This window comes from Pomacea canaliculata, linkage group LG4 (assembly GCF_003073045.1).
Source record: "Pomacea canaliculata isolate SZHN2017 linkage group LG4, ASM307304v1, whole genome shotgun sequence".
Lineage (NCBI taxonomy): Eukaryota > Metazoa > Mollusca > Gastropoda > Architaenioglossa > Ampullariidae > Pomacea > Pomacea canaliculata.
The window spans coordinates 20640174-20658601 of record NC_037593.1 but is presented as its reverse complement, the minus strand read 5'-3'; the positions used below and the strand labels follow the sequence as shown (position 1 = coordinate 20658601).

Here is an 18428-nt window from a genome sequence, read left to right as displayed (position 1 = left end):
CCGTTTCATTCATAACACACAAGAAATGACTGAGGAGTATACATACAGTGTATGATTTATTTTATAAAAAAAAAATTTTCAAACCATTTGTACGGTGGTTTTCTACTTTGTATTCTTGGATATGAGCTACACATGGTGATAGATTGCATGCGATAGATTGTTACAATATATAGAACAAATGATGCTCAAAGCCAGCAAGTTTAAAATATTTACTAAACATTCACAACATTATCCTGTCCACATCCCAATATAAACTACGCAGTGTTACATAGGTTTTCTAGGTGTCAGTAATAAATTTGATTACATTGTACTAAAACACAAAAGCAACTTTCTACTCAATTTCAACAATTGAACTTGCATACTCCAGTATAGTTAGATTATCCCAACATAATAATAATGCATTGTATTCAAGAGTAAATAAACTGTGGCGCTATTGTCACAGGCTAGATATAAGATTTATTAATGTTTTAACGTATCTTGACAGCACTGCTGTAAGTTTTAAAACTGAAAGCAAAGATCAACAGGGTTGTGGTCGTGATAACAGCTCGTGACGAGGCTCCGCGACTCCAACCGTCAGAAAGCACAGGTTGACGAGAGGTCAGAAGGGCTTGTCGTCGATGAACCGTTGCATCATGTCTAGAGTCCACTCTGGCTGGTCAGCTGGGGCATCGTGACCTGCATTCCTGATGATTACCTGCAAAATAGTCGTCTGGCATGTTACCCCGATGTCTACAGCATCAGGAAGAGGCGAAATTAGCTCTCACGTGCGTCGGTGAGTCAGTGAGCCTCTACTCACCCACCGAAATTACTTCACATTTGCCTCACGTTAAACATCGCTAACAAACTCTACATTTCTTTAGCCTTCATTCTTTTGAAAACGACGTACCTCAATTTTATATCCAAGGAATACATGCTATAATCTTCTATTTCGTATTCTTTTAATGCCTATTTAACAATATAACTTTATAAGGCCATTTAAGGTATTTATTAGATTTTATACCTTAAAATTTTAGTTTTAGAAGAAATAGTTAACGAGACAAATATCGTCAGAAAAATAGGTAAATATATAGGTTGGTAGGTAGACATATAGATGTTGGAATTAACAGGTGTAAATATAGCGACAGAGCTAGACACAGTCAGAAGAGCAGTTGTCTCTCAGAAGGCCGCCTTACACGAGTAAAATTGCGGACTTGGGTGTAGAAGCCAGCCAGCCGTCCGTTGTACCCCCAAGGGTATCGCTGACTGTTGTTGTAGTCGGCCTGACCTGACCACGGTGTGGCCATCAGAAAAGCTTCCGTCATTCTGACGTTGATAATGATGTCCATATTGCCCGTGTAGTGTAGAACCTTAGACAATGGCGGTGTAATTACAACCATAGACAGTTAACATCTCACAGAAGCCTAGGGCAGTTCACAGTAACGAAGAATCTTAGACTGTTTTTGTAATATAGAACTTGTAGGTAAGTCAGTAAGACATTGACAATGATGCACGTGAATGACGAAAGTTTCCGGAATACGTGTCTCTATGATGTTGGAAATAAAATAAAAAGAAAGAAAAGGTGTGACGGGAGAGGGGAGAGCAGCTAGCGAGGAGAGATTGGGGGAGATAGCAAAGGGCGAGAGGACGTGAAATTGGACGTTTGATTGTAAGTTGAAGAAATTGTGTTATTTGAAGTGAAGAGCCATTGCCGATACAGTGAGCTTAACTGATTTATAAGGAATTCATTGAATTTTGTGGATGTTATTTGAAGTGAAGAGCCATTGACGAGACAGTGTATCTAAAGGAATAGTACAGAGGAACTGAAGAACACTTTACAGCCTGCGTTTATGTTATCACCAATAATATGTGTGTTTACATGTTGGACCCACCATTGTTCGCACTCTCTAGAATATACGTTTATGTGAACAAGAAGTTTGGCATTGTTTGTGATCAAGTGTGTCTCGATGCAGCTTGCACCCGCCGGGTACTGGCACTGACCTTGTAGTGGTCCATTAGGAAGGCCATCTCGCTCCTGACACCCTGGATGGCTTCAAGCGTAGCGTAGTGATTGAATGGCGGTTCAAAAATGAAGACGTTGCCACCTGCGTGAAGAGCATTCTTGACGGACGCTTTGTTCAGAAAGGCTTTGAGCGCGGGATCCCTTGACACTTCTTGCTGGTCAAACACATAGGTAAGGCACCGGTCAGACAGGTAGAGTATCAGTCAGATAAGATTCCACATTACATATGTATAGTTATGCATTTATGTAAATTTTTAACGTATATCTAAACTATAAACATTCTTACTACCTCTCTTGGCATTAGATCACATGATACAAATAAAAAGGCGTTCGCACCTATGAAGACTGAAATCTTTAAGCATAGAAATATATTATAAATTTTAGTCTCGTTTTGATAGGGTCAGTCAACAGGACAAATATAAACAGACATCAAAATGACTTCCGTTTCTGCTCGACATAAAATCTTCAGAAATACACAAAATAGTATATTTTTCAAATTACTCTGAGACTCTGTTTTACAAATCTCAACGTTTATTTGTTTACGAAAAAGATTAACCGCCTCATAACCAATATGCTGTACCTGTTTTAATTATTACGCCAAGGGAGATAAACCCATGATGATGGAGAGAGATATCAGGATTAACATTTCCACAGAAAGTTTTAACCAACAAAGTGAAGCGAAACGCTTCCATGCGGATCCCACAGACCAGTGTCAATTCTTTCCGAAGTCCTTTTTTGTTGTTTTGTTGTTCTTGTTTTAAAAATTACTGAAAAGTTTGCTGTGCTGACCCCTGAAGTTTTCTGTTGCTGTTTTAATAACATTACAATGATCATCTTTGCTACAGTCGCAGGAATTTCTGGTTGGACTTTTGATTTTGTCGGAGTTACTGCCATTAGACAACATGGTGCATGCGGTCACCTGATGGCTCGGGCACGAGATTCTCGTGCGAGATATTTGGCTCAAATGCTGTAGCGAGGTATGTGTGAGGTATACAACAATAGAAAAGTATGGAGGCAGATGAACGTTAAATACCACGATCAACAATCCAATAATTACACCAGAACTTTGTTGACAGATAAATACATAACTCAAATGAAGCTCAGCAGTAACTTTCATTAATATTCTGTTGACCTAGTAACAACTAATTATTAAAAGACAACAAGTGAAGTGTGTCTGAGTAACGATTGATCAAGACGACTGAGTACAGGTGGTCAGAACGGAAACACCTGTGTCATGCCATAAGCACTACGGAAGGTTTGAAGAGGCAAGTTTCTGTTGGATGTAAACTTACTGAAGAGTCAAGGCGTTGGTCGTAGTAAGAAAACGCTTTGAAGGTATGATCCATGGAGAGGTAGTACTCAAGCAGTGTCTGCAAAGACATCATAAGAAAGGCTTACAAGACTTCACCTGACGATACCTACTTACCTGTGTACAAATGCACCACATGATAATGCTAACTGTATCAGAGAGTGGTCAAAATATAAGTACCTACGTACTTACAGAAAATGGAGAATCTGTGGAGTGGTACGGGTTGTGGTCGGGACTGCTCCAGCCATCCATGACACGTTGTATGTGCCGGCGGCGATCAAAGTCGGTGTAGACGCCGATGGTGTATAATGTTTCTGGCAACTGTGTCAACATCTTGAAAAGACAATATTTTTGTGTAAACAACATGTGGCATGCTACCTTTTACATGAAACTTCAATTCAGTAGTACAGATATACTGTACAAAATTGTCCTCTTTTTATTTATTTCGTCTTTTAGTATTGTTGGCAAAAACAATTGGGTCCAGTATTTCATGAGCTAATGAATCACGGCTCACTGGCGGTCCTTCAGGCAATTAACAATTAAGCCAAAAATATTCTTTAAAACTAATTCTATATATATATGAGGTATTTGATAACTTCAGACCAGGAATGACTGTTTGAAGAAACGATTTAATGAAATTGAGAGAAAAGTAAGCGAATGCCAGTCTAAACTATAATGTAAGTCATTGTGAGTCGACGAAAGGAAATCCTGAAACAGAGTGTAGCAACTACTTCTGCTACTATGATAATAATATGATTATTTAAAAATAAAAAGGTTCACTTTGTGAAGATGGTGGTTATCCCTTGTTGAATGATGATGAGAAGTTGTGCACATGTGACAAACAAGAGTGATAGACCTTCTCTATTACAGTCACAAGCAATATTTGTCCTTTGTACATACTTTTGACCTAGTCGACATCGTATAAACTCATCAATATTTTATCTTCGCTATTTTTTCACTGTATATTACTGTACTAGAAGTTGGAGCAAACAACGTCTGTACCTCCTACGGAAACTCAGATCTTTCTCCGTCAGTTCTGTCATCCTCACTCAGTTCCATCAGTCCTTCATCGAAAGTCTCACAACCTATTCTGTCATCTCTTGGTTACAAAATTTCCATTGATAAGACTAACCTTTTCTGGATCGCAATATCCGGATCCGACAAAAATTCCCTTCAGGCGCATGCGCGGCTTGTCGTTGCTGTCCATCTGGTGGTGTATGTAGTAACCCAGGGCAGGCACGTACTTGCCTGCGTATGACTGACAATGTTCACTGCATTAAAACTACCTGCATTCGTATTCAGTACTAGTAGATATGTATTCAGTACCAATAGATATGTATTCAGTACTAATAGATATGTATTCAGTACTAGTAGATATGTATTCAGTATTAATAGATATGTATTCAGTACTAATAGATATGTATTCAGTACTAATAGATATGTATTCAGTACTAATAGATATGTATTCAGTATTAATAGATATGTATTCAGTACTAATAGATATGTATTCAGTACTAATAGATATGTATTCAGTATTAATAGAAATGTATTCAGTTCTAATAGATATGTATTCAGTACTAGTAGATATGTATTCAGTACTAGTAGATATGTATTCAGTACTAATAGATATGTATTCAGTATTAATAGAAATGTATTCAGTACTAGTAGAGATGTATTCAGTACTAGTAGATATGTATTCAGTATTAATAGATATGTATTCAGTACTAATAGATATGTATTCAGTATTAATAGAAATGTATTCAGTACTAATAGATATGTATTCAGTACTAGTAGATATGTATTCAGTACTAGTAGATATGTATTCAGTATTAATAGATATGTACAGCCCTTTTGTCTCTTACTCCTCTCTCCTATTCCTTTCACCCCTAAACAAATATCCTTTTGTCTTAGCATCATTTGGTTCGTTCTGTTTTCTATTCATGGAATACAGTTCTGGGGGGTTTTATTCTTTATCTTACAGTTTAGCTCTTTACCTCCATCTCCCATCCATGTCTTTATCAACCGAAAGATTTAGTTTCTCGCTGCTTCGATTTGTTCAGGGGAGCCTTCTTACATTTACATCTCAACTTTTACTTTTTAGGTAAAGGAAGAAAAAAATCATTCTCACTGCTTCATCTTAACATTTGTGAGAAATTATTTTCTAAACAATTACTAGTAGATTTGCTACCTTCAACAAATCGCGTTTGAAGCGAAGTATTGTCAAACACTTGCATTCTGCTCGATCAAGTTTTAACGAGGGTCAGTGAACTGCAATGTCTACCTGACCTCACCTGACAACAAGTCGTTTAATAAGGTTACAAGTAGTTGCACATTCTCTTTATTGAGCTCCAAATTTATCTGTCCTACCTGTCCGCCGATGTAGAAATCGTTCTTCGAATACTGAGGAAAGAGGAGCATGAACTGCTGAAGAAAACTGAAAAAAAAATCGTATAAGGGAAGTAAACATCTTGTGTCAGCAGCCTTACCGTTAAGCTTCCAATATTTCAGTTAACTTTACTCTTTGTTCTTAATCTTCTCACCTCTCTAAATGTTACTTCGGTTAACTGCTACTTTCTTCGTATACTTTGCAATTTACTATTTCAGATAACAATAATTCTTTGTGTGTAGGCTGGATTTCTGGTTAATGCATTTACACTCTGTGACTGTTCTCTCCTTGATATGTCACTTAGCTGTTCTTTCTAGATTAATCTTTAACGTGCGAGACTTGAACTAAGACTGAACCTTATCTAGTCTTAGTTAATGAAACTTTACCAGCATATTTGGTTTTGTGCTGGAAAAAAATTCCATAGACATTTGGGATGAAATACAGACCGAAAGCCACATTTCTTTGCAGACCTTGCAAACAAGAACAGGAAATCCGTTGTGTTACCTGTAGAGACTGGCCGTGGATTCATTTAGTGTTCGTGAGTAGCAGGAGTTGGTGTGACTGAACCCCGCACCAACCTGCAGAAGTCAAAATCTAGTATGTTGAAGTTGTCGGTGTATCTTATTATTGTATTTAATCAAGAACCACAGATGTTATCCATGTCCTTAGAGTTCTGTTTCTTCTAGAAATAAATGTTTATACACAAGCAAAATTCATGGCACAGTACTAGGGATGGTGGTTTGTTTTATATTAGTTATCCGTTCTCATGGCAACATCAACATCAACGTCGGCACTTCGTTCATCTTTTACACATGTTAATACATATTTATTGTTAGCACATGTGCAGAAAAGTTGATCATTGAAATGTTTGCAGTAAAAATTCTTTGTCATTTGTACAATTTATACAGCAGTCATGGTAAGCGCTTTTTAATGTTTAATATCCAATGTTTTTGTAGTACTATCGTTATTGTTTTCTTACTTTTTACACGAATATGGCAGAAGTGTTGTTAACTGACATTAAATAATTTCACGGAGTCCCCTGTGTTTGTAATCAGAGAACTGAACGAGACAATCAGAGGTGAGTAAACAAGCTGGTGGTCTCCACAGTATACTGGCTGTATAGGAGACAGAATACTGGATGTATAGGAGACAGAGAACACAGAATACTGACTGTATAGGAGACAGAGAACAAGGAAGGAAGCTTCACTTACCGGGTTGTCCACATAGAGCATAGAGAAGGACTTCACCCACGTCACGTTCCGTCTCACCACTGAAAGTAGAGCAGAACTGTAACTGTCTTGTGTACAACAATGATTTACAAAGATTTTAATTTTGGTTGGATCCATTTTAATTTGACACAAGAACACACAAATGACAGTCTGGACACACTCAGTCTTTCTGGCCTCTTTTTCGGGATCAAGTTTCCATTATGTCTCAATGGCTCCTTCAAACCGGTGTAAGGGAGAAGATGGCTTTCACGAGGTCCTCTGTAACTGCTTTGGCGAGCTGTTTGAACTGCGTCTGTTACGGAACGCCGGGTTTGTGCTACCCTCACTGGAGTGTGCTACCCACACTGAACCCAACTCACCATCAACTGTGGGTTAGATGAAGTCGATGTCTGGACTTGTCTCAGGAATGGTTCACGCCATGTCTCCTGCTCCTACTTCAACTATACCATATATTCTTTTAAACATTCCTTCCTACATTCTAATCTGAATTATCGTGGGTTTTTTTTTTAATCCTTCAAAATCTTTCTTACTGTTTATTCACAGATTTCTATTGTATTTTTGTTAGTCTTGTATCAATAGTATACATATAAATCTCGGTACAGATATGTAGCAGTGAAATTCTACGCAGTTATCAACAGTTTATAGATAAACTTGTTCAGAAGAAATTGACTAATTTTTCATAGAAATCGGGCAATGGCATGTATTAACTTGTGAAAATGGGAAAAGTTGTAAGGAATGGTACAACTAAGGTTAATAATTTCTTGGAAAACTCGCCTGTTAGCTCATCTGGCTTAGCAAATTTACCCTTACCGTTCTTTAAAGCAAATGTGTGTGTGTGAGAGAGAGAGAGAGAGAGAGAGAGAGAGAGAGAGAGAGAGAGAGAGAATGAGAAAGAGAGAAAGAGGAAGAATAAACAAAAATAATATAACTTACCAGAATCTGACACGGGGTTAGTCAACTGGTAAGGTCCGTGTTCAAACATGGCGCCGTACATGGAGGAGCGACCTGGCCCTCCATTCAGCCACAGCACCAAGGGGGCGTCTTTAGGTCGTTCCTAGTCAAAGTACATTCGCATTCAAAGTTACACACACCGTTGTAATTTTGTTTTACTGTTGTTCTGTCTTTAAGAATCTCCAACGCTTTTTGTGCTACATATTCTCCTTGTTTGGTCTTCATGGTAATAGAATAATATGTTCAACAAGTTCAAGAAAATAAAGACATGGGCATTCGCTGCTCTGTCAAATGCTCAAACACACATACCAGCGCATGTGTGTCTTTAAGCATATATAGTCTATGATTAATTAGCACGAAAAACAGCAATGATGAAGAACAAGAAGAAAGAAGAAGGAAGGAAGAAAAAAGAAAGAAAGGAAGAAGAAGAAGAGAAAGAAGAAGAAGGAAGAAGAAAATGATTAAATAGTTAAATGTTACCTGAGCAGGAAAGAACCAGAAGAAAAGATTGCTGCCACATTCGGGTTTGTCCACACTAATGAAGCCTGAGTAGCTCTCTAGGTCAGCCCCGGGCAGACATCTCACTCGACTTTTCTCCTGAGCTGAAAAATGATTTGCTTCATTTTGAAGTTTATTGGTTCATCTCTGCCATTTATTTATTATTTCCCTGCGACTTATTTACGGAGACAACATTTTCAACAAAAAATCGAGGGTTGGGAGATTTTCTTTTTTCTCCTCTCAAAAATTTGAACACTCATTAATCGACACAAATTTTCCTAGAAGCTATTTTCGCCTCTTTGTAATTAGGAACCTGTAAAAATATTATATTACTTCCGTACAAATTCCTCAGAAAATTGAAAAGTTACAGCAACATGTTTAAAAATGAAGCTTAAAATTAATTTCAAACCTAAGTGTATCTGTCCCGCAGCGATGAGCGGTGACAACATGAGACTGTCGCCTGCAAGAGGACACGCAGCATCTCCAGGCAGCTCGAAGCTTCCAGAAGGCAGCAGCAGCAGCAGCAGACTGAGGCTGACCCACAGGACAGGGGGCAGCAGGGTCAGGCCAACCTCCAGGCGTGAAACTGTGCGGCTGACCGCAACTCCAGTGGTTGCCATAACCCGCAGGGTTGCTTTTGCTTCTAGAAAAAAATAAAATAAGATGTTGTCAAAGTTAACGAGAACCAACTGACTCTCAGTGTCTTATACTTAGTTTATAGTCGGATTGGGAGACTTTTATGGTTTTCTAAGAAATGCATTCATAAGAAGATAAACTTAAGCCATCTATGGTCCACAACAATAAACACATATTTATATGAATGCATATATATTAATATGTGTGTGTCTATAAGTGCATGCACGAATTTCTATGCGCGTGTATATGATGTGAATATGTTATCGTCTTTCTCTGTACTTGCATGATGAAGCACTGTCAAAGGGTGCATCTGCGGTTTGTATACCACCTTTGTGTCTATTTAGAATAATGTTCAGACATCAAAGAGAGCCGAAACTCTTGTACTGTAAGCTGTAGCTTCTGACAGACTCAACACTGAGGTGAATGTGAGCTAGTAATACTTATTATTACTTTCAGGTTTCATGTCGTCTGCCAAGAACATTTGCTAACAGTGATTGTTTTCTTCGAGTAGAAAGGATACAAAGAAAATAATAAAAACGAAGAAAGCCCCAGAGGTATTTATCTCAGGTATAAACGCGAACAGCCCCAGCAAAAGACATGATGATAGAACTGGTAACAATACTAGAATGTGTACATTCCTTTCTCTCCCTCAGTTTGTAGATATGCGTGCGGCTCGGATGTGTATGTTTGTGTGAGGATCGGACATCTAGTCCCAGACCATACAGAACTGACTTCTGCACATGTGGCTGCAAAGAAATATTATCTTTTGTTTGAACCAGAGAGGAAAGCGAATGCTAGTGCTCAGCGGAATTCTATTTTAACCACCGACCTAGTTTTGGCACGGATAGAAAGTGCGAAGTGCTGCAGGCCCACCTGTACTTTGCAGTCGTTTCTCAATTTTTTTCATCCCTCTCTCCTCTCTCCCCTTACAAATCATGATTTTCTCACTTTCTGCTTACTGATCACTGACTTTGGTATTTCGTTGTTTTTTCTGTTTTTTTTTTCAAAGGTTCATTCACCAAACAGGTTGTTTTTGCTCTGTGTCCAGGCAAAGAAGTAAATAAGTGTGTACACACCTTCATGACTTTAACTCTGTGGTCTTGTCTAAATAAAGTATGTTACTGGGTTTTTCCCATAGAAATAACGAGCAGCAGGAGAGCTGCAGAATGGTGTTGATAGCATACGAAGCAGGCGAGACAGTTTAAAAACAGGAAAAGAAGTGAAAGATAAAAGCTGCTCACGTAAATGTGTGAAGAATAACACTTGGCCGTCTGCAGGCTGGAGAGCTTTCCTCAGACAGCCACCCGGGCATGCTAAGCTCTTAAGTAATATCTGTTGACCAATCAGAGATCGTGTCCGTGAGAGTAATGATCTGTGTGTGAAAGAAAAGCAGTAATGGTAGTAAATATATCAACAAAAAGTTCTTCTGTCATTTATACCTTATTGGAAGACAGTGGTGCAACAGACTGTACATCTGATTACGTATACGCCATCTGCCTCTACGAGGCAAACATATTTTGATATTAAATAGCCAACTCCAACCTGTAAATGTTTTAGGAAGAAGACAATGGCATTCAAGCTAAAAGCAAAGCACATTTGCAGCATGCCTTATTTTCTCCAAGTTCAGCAACAGATTATTGCGAATTACTCGATAAGTCTCAATGTAATAAATTATAATGTGCACAATTTGTGTAATCATTGCGACTGTTTCTTACAAAGATATGAAAAACAAAGAGGAGAGCTCATCAGACTGGATTGTCCACGTGGAGCATTGTGAAGGTCTTCAGCCATGTCATGCTGAGTGATCCGACAACCTCCAGAGTTCACCGTATTTCTGTTGTCTCTCCACATTATCTATCTCCCACTTCCTTCCGAGAAAAGAAAAGTATGTTTATTAAACGGATTCAGAAACAAAGTTTGATAACTGGTAGGTTTCGTGTCCCAACATGACGATTAGCTCTCCATTCAACCACAGCAGTTACAGGTTTCTATGGGTCGGACCTAGTCAAAACAGGTTTGCTTGAAAGGTTCTGTACTATACAGGCTGTGTTAGATTTGATTATTTTTCCTTGTTATAACATCACGACCATTTTCTACTACTTAATTTTGTTTCGACTAACAGTTTCGGACAAGTTCAGTTTTTTTGCGTATTACAGTAAGTATATTACTGCGTCCTGTATTATTACACCTACATGACTGAGAAACTAAGAATCACATCGGACATGGGAAAAAGATTTCTAAAATTGTTTTCATTAAACAATCATGTTTTATAAATGCTTTCTTGCAATTTGCAAAATATATATATATACTTGTGTGCATATATATATATATGTGTGTGTGTGTGTTTTTTTTTTTTTTTTTGCGATTCGTTTCCACAAATCAGTTATGTTTGATAGCTTGGACAGCAGTGAAATTTTTATGCAGTTTTTCTTATCTTCTACCTACAGACAGTATATCTATATGCAGGTTATACAACTAGTGTTTGTCTATAATCAACTCTATGGTATTTGTTTCCGAGGCTTCTAAGTTTCAATTATTGAAAAATATTTATTCCGGTTTGAAGTTCGTTCAGTCTTGTGGCTCTCTCAACTCATCATCAAATGGGAATATGTATATATGTAGATATGCAAACTCTGTTTGCAGTCTACAGGTTACGTGCACCCTAAGCTGGTCTGTCACAGACCATCTCTAGCTCGTCACTATGTGTAATTACACTGTGGATTAAATATAACCATGTAAAGCCGCCACACCTGCTGAACCTATCTCTTGACATAAACAGCCTCAATAGAAGTCAGCCACGACCTGTCCTTCCTCTTCAAAGTTGTTTACCTTAAAAGTTCGTGCCTTCAGCAGCTATTGTCTACTACAGTACATTTTTTCAACACCTTGTCCTTAGAGGTCTACAGAGGTGAAAACTTGTGTTCAAATCTTCGGGTTCAGACCAGTACAAGATCAGTTTTTCCCCGATGAGTGACTGACTGCCCGCCCTACAGGATATGCAAATATCATCGTGCACAGAGGTTAAACAAAGCCTGACATCTGAATGCTCCTTTCTACTTTCAGTTTTACGGTCCGTACAGTCGGTACAGTATGGTAATCAGTTGTATCCCTGGCCATTCGTACCATCTAGGGTTTGTGTGCCCCGTGGCTGTGTATGATGTAGGGAGGTACTGCGAGCACAGGAGTAAGTTCATGATACGCGGGGTGATGTCTCATGCTTGGCTCCCACCACTGATTCCACAAGATGTGTTGCGCTCTTACAGACTTTTCCAAACAGATTAGCCCCACCAGGCTTTGCTGTTGATAAACAAAACTTTTCAGGTAGTTTGTTCCAGCTCGGCCTTATCTTGGCACACAGCACGTGAACTCAGCTTCCCAGTTGCTGTGTGTTTGTTGTTTCCTCGAGGAGTGACACCCACTCGCGCGCAGCGTCAAAGATACTTTTATTCAAGAAGTTTAAAACACACACACGCACACGCGCGCGCGCTAATGAATGGCCGGGCTGTGTTCAGTCCAGCAGTGCATTGCCTAGTGAACTGCAGGCTGTGGTGAGTGCCGTCTGAACATGTCGGTTCAAATATTAGGAGGGGTGGGAGGTTGGGTGTCGAGTCAATCCATTACCTTCGATGCACTTCAGAAGATAACTCTGAATGCACTCGCTGTACAATGTAGCAGCCTGGGGTGGATTTCATGTTCAGCGCTTAACTTACCTCCGAATAAAACCCGCAGCCCCTATTAGCTACTCGCTGGTAAGGCCAGCGCGTCCCGCGCATTTCGTGTTTCCGACTTTACCCGACAATAGCTAACTGGCGATGCAAATTTAGAACTGCGACCTACATTCTTTGTTCCGGGGGATTCCCTACTTGTGCGCATGTCCAGAAGACGTTAATATGTCTTCCGGGAAAAACAAACAGACGTGCTCACAGATTTACTGTACAACTCTGTGGATATGCTCTTTTCGCGGAACAAACTTTGTCAGCCTACTTTTTTTGTAATAATGGAGCCGACGTCTTCCAAACGCCAGCGAGGAGCAAACTGGTCCAGCAGGGAAGTACGGGCATTATTAGAGGTTTGTTCTATTATTATTATTATTCAATATCAGTTTTTGAACTTCGGTAATTGTGATTCAGTGATGTAAAAACTACTTTTTACTGATTTTATTTTAAAATATTTGGTATAAACTTAATTTCATTACAGTACTTATATTTCTTCTTCTTCTTCTTCGTCGATCACTCAAATGGACACGCCTGCCTCCTGCACGAATGATGCTGTGCGCCGCAGGTCCTCCAGGCTGCCGTGTAACTTCCTCAATACTGGCGTCTCATCAGTCCAAATGCGGTGCCTGAGTTCTTCGTGCATAGGACATTCTTGCAGTAGATGTGCTGTTGTCTGACTGCCTGTCTGGCACGGGCACTTGTCTGTCTGGCCGATTCGGAGCTTGGTGTAAAGGTGGTAATTGAGACGGTTGTGGCCTGTCCTCAGCCTGAAAATAATGACCTGCTCAGCTCTTGTAAGCAGGTAGTATGGGTCGTTTCGGTTGAAACGTGGGTGCTGCTGCAGAGAGAAAATAATAGATACAAATAATAGTTAAGTACTTATATTTAACTATTATTTGTATCTATTATTTTCTCTTTTTTCTATGCCATAGATAACAATATTGATATTTTAAAGCTTCGATTTCACCATTAATTATGAAGTGGTAGTGTCACAGTCTTTGCTGCTCTGTGTGTTGGGGTGAGAGTGGGTGGGTCGATGAGGCAAAATAAACATTTCTTTAATTCTTTTTAGCTCTTTTCGGTTACATTTTGTTTTAAAACAATACTGCATAGACATTGAACTTTTTTTCAGTTTAAGAGAGAGGTTTTTGAGATAACTCTAGTCAGCAGCTGCCCAGGTATGGTTTATTAAGAATTAACAATGAATTCAGTTTGATACCAAATGATTTTTTTCACCTTAATATACCTCCACCCCACAGGTCTCTTTGAATTAAAAGGTTCATGGTGTAGTTTTTGTCTTTTCTTTAGGAAAGAGGGGAAGATGACTAGGGGTAGTACTATATGAAAATACATCATTCTACCACCCAAAAAAAAAAAAATCACTGGCATGATCTGAAAGTGAATTTCATGTCTAAATGTCAGTAAATCTAATGCAAGTGTTAATAACATACAGTTGACTCATACAGCTGGTTGAATGATAGACAGTTTACAGTGCATGGCTATATCACATAAGTTGATTCAGTGAATTTATCATAAGAACAATATTTATGTTTTGCACACAAATAAAATGTACTTGTGGTCATAAAGCCATAAATTAAATTGAAAAGCAAAGGTACATAGACAATCATGAATATTTTGCTTTGCAAAAATCTTCATCACTTCTTCATCACTATTGTGCATGACTGTCATAAAAGAATATTGCTATGCTTTTACTACATTAAATATTTATGCTTGTGGTTTGATGACACATTGAAAAAAAATAATGTTGTCCTCAGGAGCAGGGCCGGCGCTAGGCTGTGTTGCGCCCTAGGCGAAAGAAAAATTCTGCGCCCCCCCCCCCCCCACACACACACACACCTCACAAAAAGTGAACCATGTTATATCATTTATTTTTGCAATTTATTTAGTCCTGGTCATGAAATTGATGCTTAAAACCTCACTTTCCTTGCTTTTTGCTGTGCAAAACGAGTTATCAGTTCCTTCAGGTTGAGTGCATTTGCCAAGTCATGCTCAATAGATATGGTGGCCAGCCCAGTCAGTCTCTCTTGCAACATTGTTGATCTCATATAGTTTTTAATTAATTTTAATTTTGAGAAACTCCGTTCTGCACTGGCAACAGAAATTGGAAGGGTCAATAAAATGTATCAAATAGCTTATGTTGGATTATGAATATTAAGACTTCTTTGGGGTTCATGTTAGGCTTGGGAAGTCTTCTATCCACAACCTGTAATTCAGAACAGAGTTCCTCCGCGTCAGTGTCTTTGCTGTCTCTGTGCATTAGTGCCTTTTCCAAGACCTCGCAAGATAGTAGAATGTCCTTCCTTGGTTTTTCAGAAATGCTTTGGATATCATAAAGAAATCCAAATAATGCACTGTGCTCCTGAATCTGTTTAAATCTGTCTTCAATGGACGCAGTTCAAACAAGAAAGCTAGGCTGAAATATCACCAGTAATGATTGCTGCGGTCTGTCTCAGAACTCAACACGATTGTGATGTGCTAAAGACCACCAGACTGTCACGGACCCGTTTGATCAATGAAAAGTTTTGCAAAAAGTTACACCACCTCTATCGCAACCCGTTGCATCCACACAATCAAAATAAGCACTATAAGAAATAAGGAAATGAAATTAATGTAAAGAAAGACATAAATCGTGTTAATAAAATATATACAGCTATGTCACAGTGTATAAAATTCATGCGAACTTATCTGTACAAACTCCCATGAAGTGGCTGTAGGACAGTAGCTCTGTTCAGTCTGGCACGGCTAAATGCAGTTCACAACCTTTACTGACTCAGCTGTGGAAGGATGATAGCTCCAAGCACCCAAACAGACGATTACAAAGTCAGTTCAAACAGCAGCACGAGATGTCTGCAGCCGCTCAGACAAGTGAGGTTTTGACATCGTCCTGTGGTTTTTAAGTTAAAAGTTCAAACTACCTCTTCCCCACTCTGGCTGTTCAGCCCTGGTAATGTGATCTGACTTTCTTTAAAGTGGTAGAGATTTATCTCTACCCTTCTCCACCACCCCACTTAGGTCCTTTCAATCTTTCTCTCTTCTCTCTTTCTCATCTCACAGACAACTATCAAGTAACATCCCACCACCTTCTTTGTCCAGTCTGCTAGTCTGATCCGACTGGTCATTAACTGTGACAGATTTATCGCTACCTGTGGGCCTGTCCACCTATAGCACATCCATCGACAAGTGCTTTCAATGGTTCTCTTCTTTCTCACCTTACAGACGAACTAACAAGTAAAACCGAACTGTCTACATGTTTGCTGCTTAAAAATAGTAGAAAAGTGGTTTTCTGCAAGAACTCATTACGACCAGAGGCATTAGAACCCAGAAGTGTCAAAGAATGTCTTACTAAAATTAAATCTTTTTCGAGAATTTGCTGTCAGATTTGATTAATAACATAAGTAAGAACTACTTTTTGTCAAGAAAAAGTAGGTCTGTTTTTCAATTGCAGGCGTGCATCAAACACACATGGATATTGCATGCCTCCCAAATCAGACCTACACTTATGAGTAGGGGATTTCAAACACTCGTGTAAAAGGTTTTATGGAGTGCACACTGATGGAGACAAGAAATGTGTAGCACCTTGCTTTGGTCTTATTTTGCTGTGTGGTCTAAAACTCAAGCTATCACAGCTTCCAGCCTCTAGACCACCCTGATAGCAGCTACTTTGTTCCCATCCAAAGTCACACCTCAGTCACACCTCACAGGTGGGCGGGCAATGAGAGAGTCTGTCAAGAGAGAGTCTTCTGGACGCTAACAATGCAAAGTTGTAAATCATGGTGTCAGGGCAGCTCCCCACACAGTCCAGTGATCAACACTGCGTGGTGTCCAGCATAGGGTTTGTTGAAAACAAGAGAAGTATATAGACTGTAGGTCTTAGTAGGCATTATCTCTTAATAACCAATTTCAAATATTCTGTCAATGGAGCATAACAACAAGCTATCCGTTCAAACTGTAGACAAACAGATGCACTCTTAGATAATAAAAATAAACATTACAAGTTGACAACTAAATTAAGCGTAATACACCAATCGAACAAAAATTTAATAATTAATAAGAAAGTTAAATATTCACGACCATGAGTCACAACAGTAAGTACAAGACTATAGGCCATCAGTGTCAGTAAGTAGATATGCTATAAACTTCAAATGGCTCTACCTTGATGTTTGTCTGCGAAAGACTTTAATACTCTTATTAACTAAGAACGCGTTGGTGACATTAGCTAAGTTCCTTCGGGTTGAAAGTTCGTAAGTGTAAACAATATTGAGCATAAAACTGTTGTCATAACCACAGAGAAACTCGCGTAGCAAACTCAAGTCAGTGTTGTTGTCCCTGATATCAGCTGCAGTGTTTTCAATGCATAAGTGTGGAACCTCTTCAATAGTAAGATAGAGGAAAGAAAGGTGAGCTTGGTATTAGTGGAATGCGGTCCACTCCATGGTACCAGGCCCCATCCACCAACCCGCCCCTCCGCTGTCTATTCTCCGCCCTCTTCTTCCCCGCTGGTTAGCTGGTCACTTCAAGTGCGCCCTGTAATAATGGGTTTTCCTGTACTACATCACTACATGAACTGAGAAACTCGGTGGTGAAGTCAACCTACAAGCAGAGGAAAAGGTGCCTTTCACCAACGCCGCCCTTCCCCGCCCCTCTCCCGCCCTCTACTTGCCTGCCGGTTAGCTGTGGTCACTGCAAGTGCGCCCTGGGATAATGCGATAATGGGGTTTTCCTGTCATACATGTACTGAGAAACTAGCGTGGTGGTCAGTCTACGAGCAGAGAAAAAGTGTCCTGCTAATATCATTTTGTGAAAATGACATTTTTCCTTAAAATTATTCATTAAACAAACAAAAAAAAAAAAAAGCAGGCCATTTTTTCCGCCCCCCTCGGTCGCTGCGCCCTAGGCGACTGCCTAGTTCGCCTAATAGGTAGAACCGGGCCTGCTCAGGAGATCCGTCATAGTGTTATGTACTATGCATCACATTACCCATGGCATGTTCCCTGTATATCTGTTTTGCACACTTTGCCATTACTATACATGAAACAATTTGGATGTTTGTTACAGATTTGCCTTCATATGCACCTGTTCCTGATGGTGGCCTAACAAAGGAAGTGTTCTCTAGTGTAGATGTCTATGATACAAATAGTTTAAGATGTACTCTCAATATATATTCTGAGAAAATAAGTGTCAAGCAGAATTTAAGTTCAGGTCAGCTTTATGCTATACCTAAGGCTGTTTGCAGAAATGACAAGTACTGTTAATAGTTTGTAATCTCAGCAGTCCTGTCCAACCTTAAATGAATTTTCAGTAGGATGCATGTGTGGAAGTGTAATGTATCTTAAGAGTGATGTACAATCTAAGATTGCATATTTTTGTGGTGCACAACTTGTGAACCAAATATTGAAACTTGCACTGGTTTTTCATTGTTGTTGTTGTTGCACGTTGGGCAGGCAGTGGTGCACATCACACGTGATTGATAGATGGCGCTGCGCTCACACCTCGACGTCAACTGCCTGAAGTATTTTGGCAGCAACATTCGTGAGGCCTTAATGTGAACCCAGTAGCCGAGCACCGACCTTCCATTTCTTTCTATGCCCCTTTCAATCCTGCTCCTGTTTCTGCTCTTCTTTTTCCTCCTCCTCCCCCTCCTCCTCCTTCTCCTCATCATCATCGTCATCAACGAGGTTAGGGA

At 39.4% G+C, this 18428-nt stretch overlaps 1 protein-coding gene and 1 long non-coding RNA gene across 2 annotated transcripts; one reads left to right on the top strand and one right to left on the bottom strand.

Annotated features, from left to right (window-relative positions):
• Window positions 1–68: 68 nt before the first annotated feature.
• Window positions 69–10380, bottom strand: LOC112561535 (probable serine carboxypeptidase CPVL). Its single transcript, XM_025234094.1, has 13 exons — window positions 10250–10380; window positions 8782–9015; window positions 8355–8476; window positions 7857–7977; window positions 6906–6964; window positions 6199–6272; window positions 5676–5742; window positions 4441–4566; window positions 3501–3641; window positions 3292–3369; window positions 1978–2154; window positions 1173–1346; window positions 69–694 (listed from the first exon to the last, which is right to left on the bottom strand). The coding sequence occupies exons 2-13, from the start codon at window positions 8990–8992 to the stop codon at window positions 599–601; spliced, it is 1446 nt and encodes a 481-aa protein (XP_025089879.1). The 5' UTR covers window positions 8993–9015; window positions 10250–10380; the 3' UTR covers window positions 69–598.
• Window positions 10381–12099: 1719 nt separating this feature from the next.
• Window positions 12100–18428, top strand: LOC112562386. The gene is made up of 3 exons (XR_003098855.1): window positions 12100–13077; window positions 13857–13902; window positions 17801–18428. It is a non-coding gene; the product is annotated as an uncharacterized LOC112562386 (long non-coding RNA).

Excerpts from the sequence above, each read along its gene's own strand:
- LOC112561535 (XM_025234094.1), bottom strand. The coding sequence starts at position 8,992 with ATGGCAACCACTGGAGTTGCGGTCAGCCGCACAGTTTCACGCCTGGAG. Across the intron at positions 5,743-6,198 it reads TCCACGGCCAGTCTCTACAG|TTTTCTTCAGCAGTTCATGC; the intron begins GTAACACAACGG and ends TTTTTTTTTCAG. Across the intron at positions 1,347-1,977 it reads TCCTAATGGACCACTACAAG|GTTCTACACTACACGGGCAA; the intron begins GTCAGTGCCAGT and ends CCATTGTCTAAG.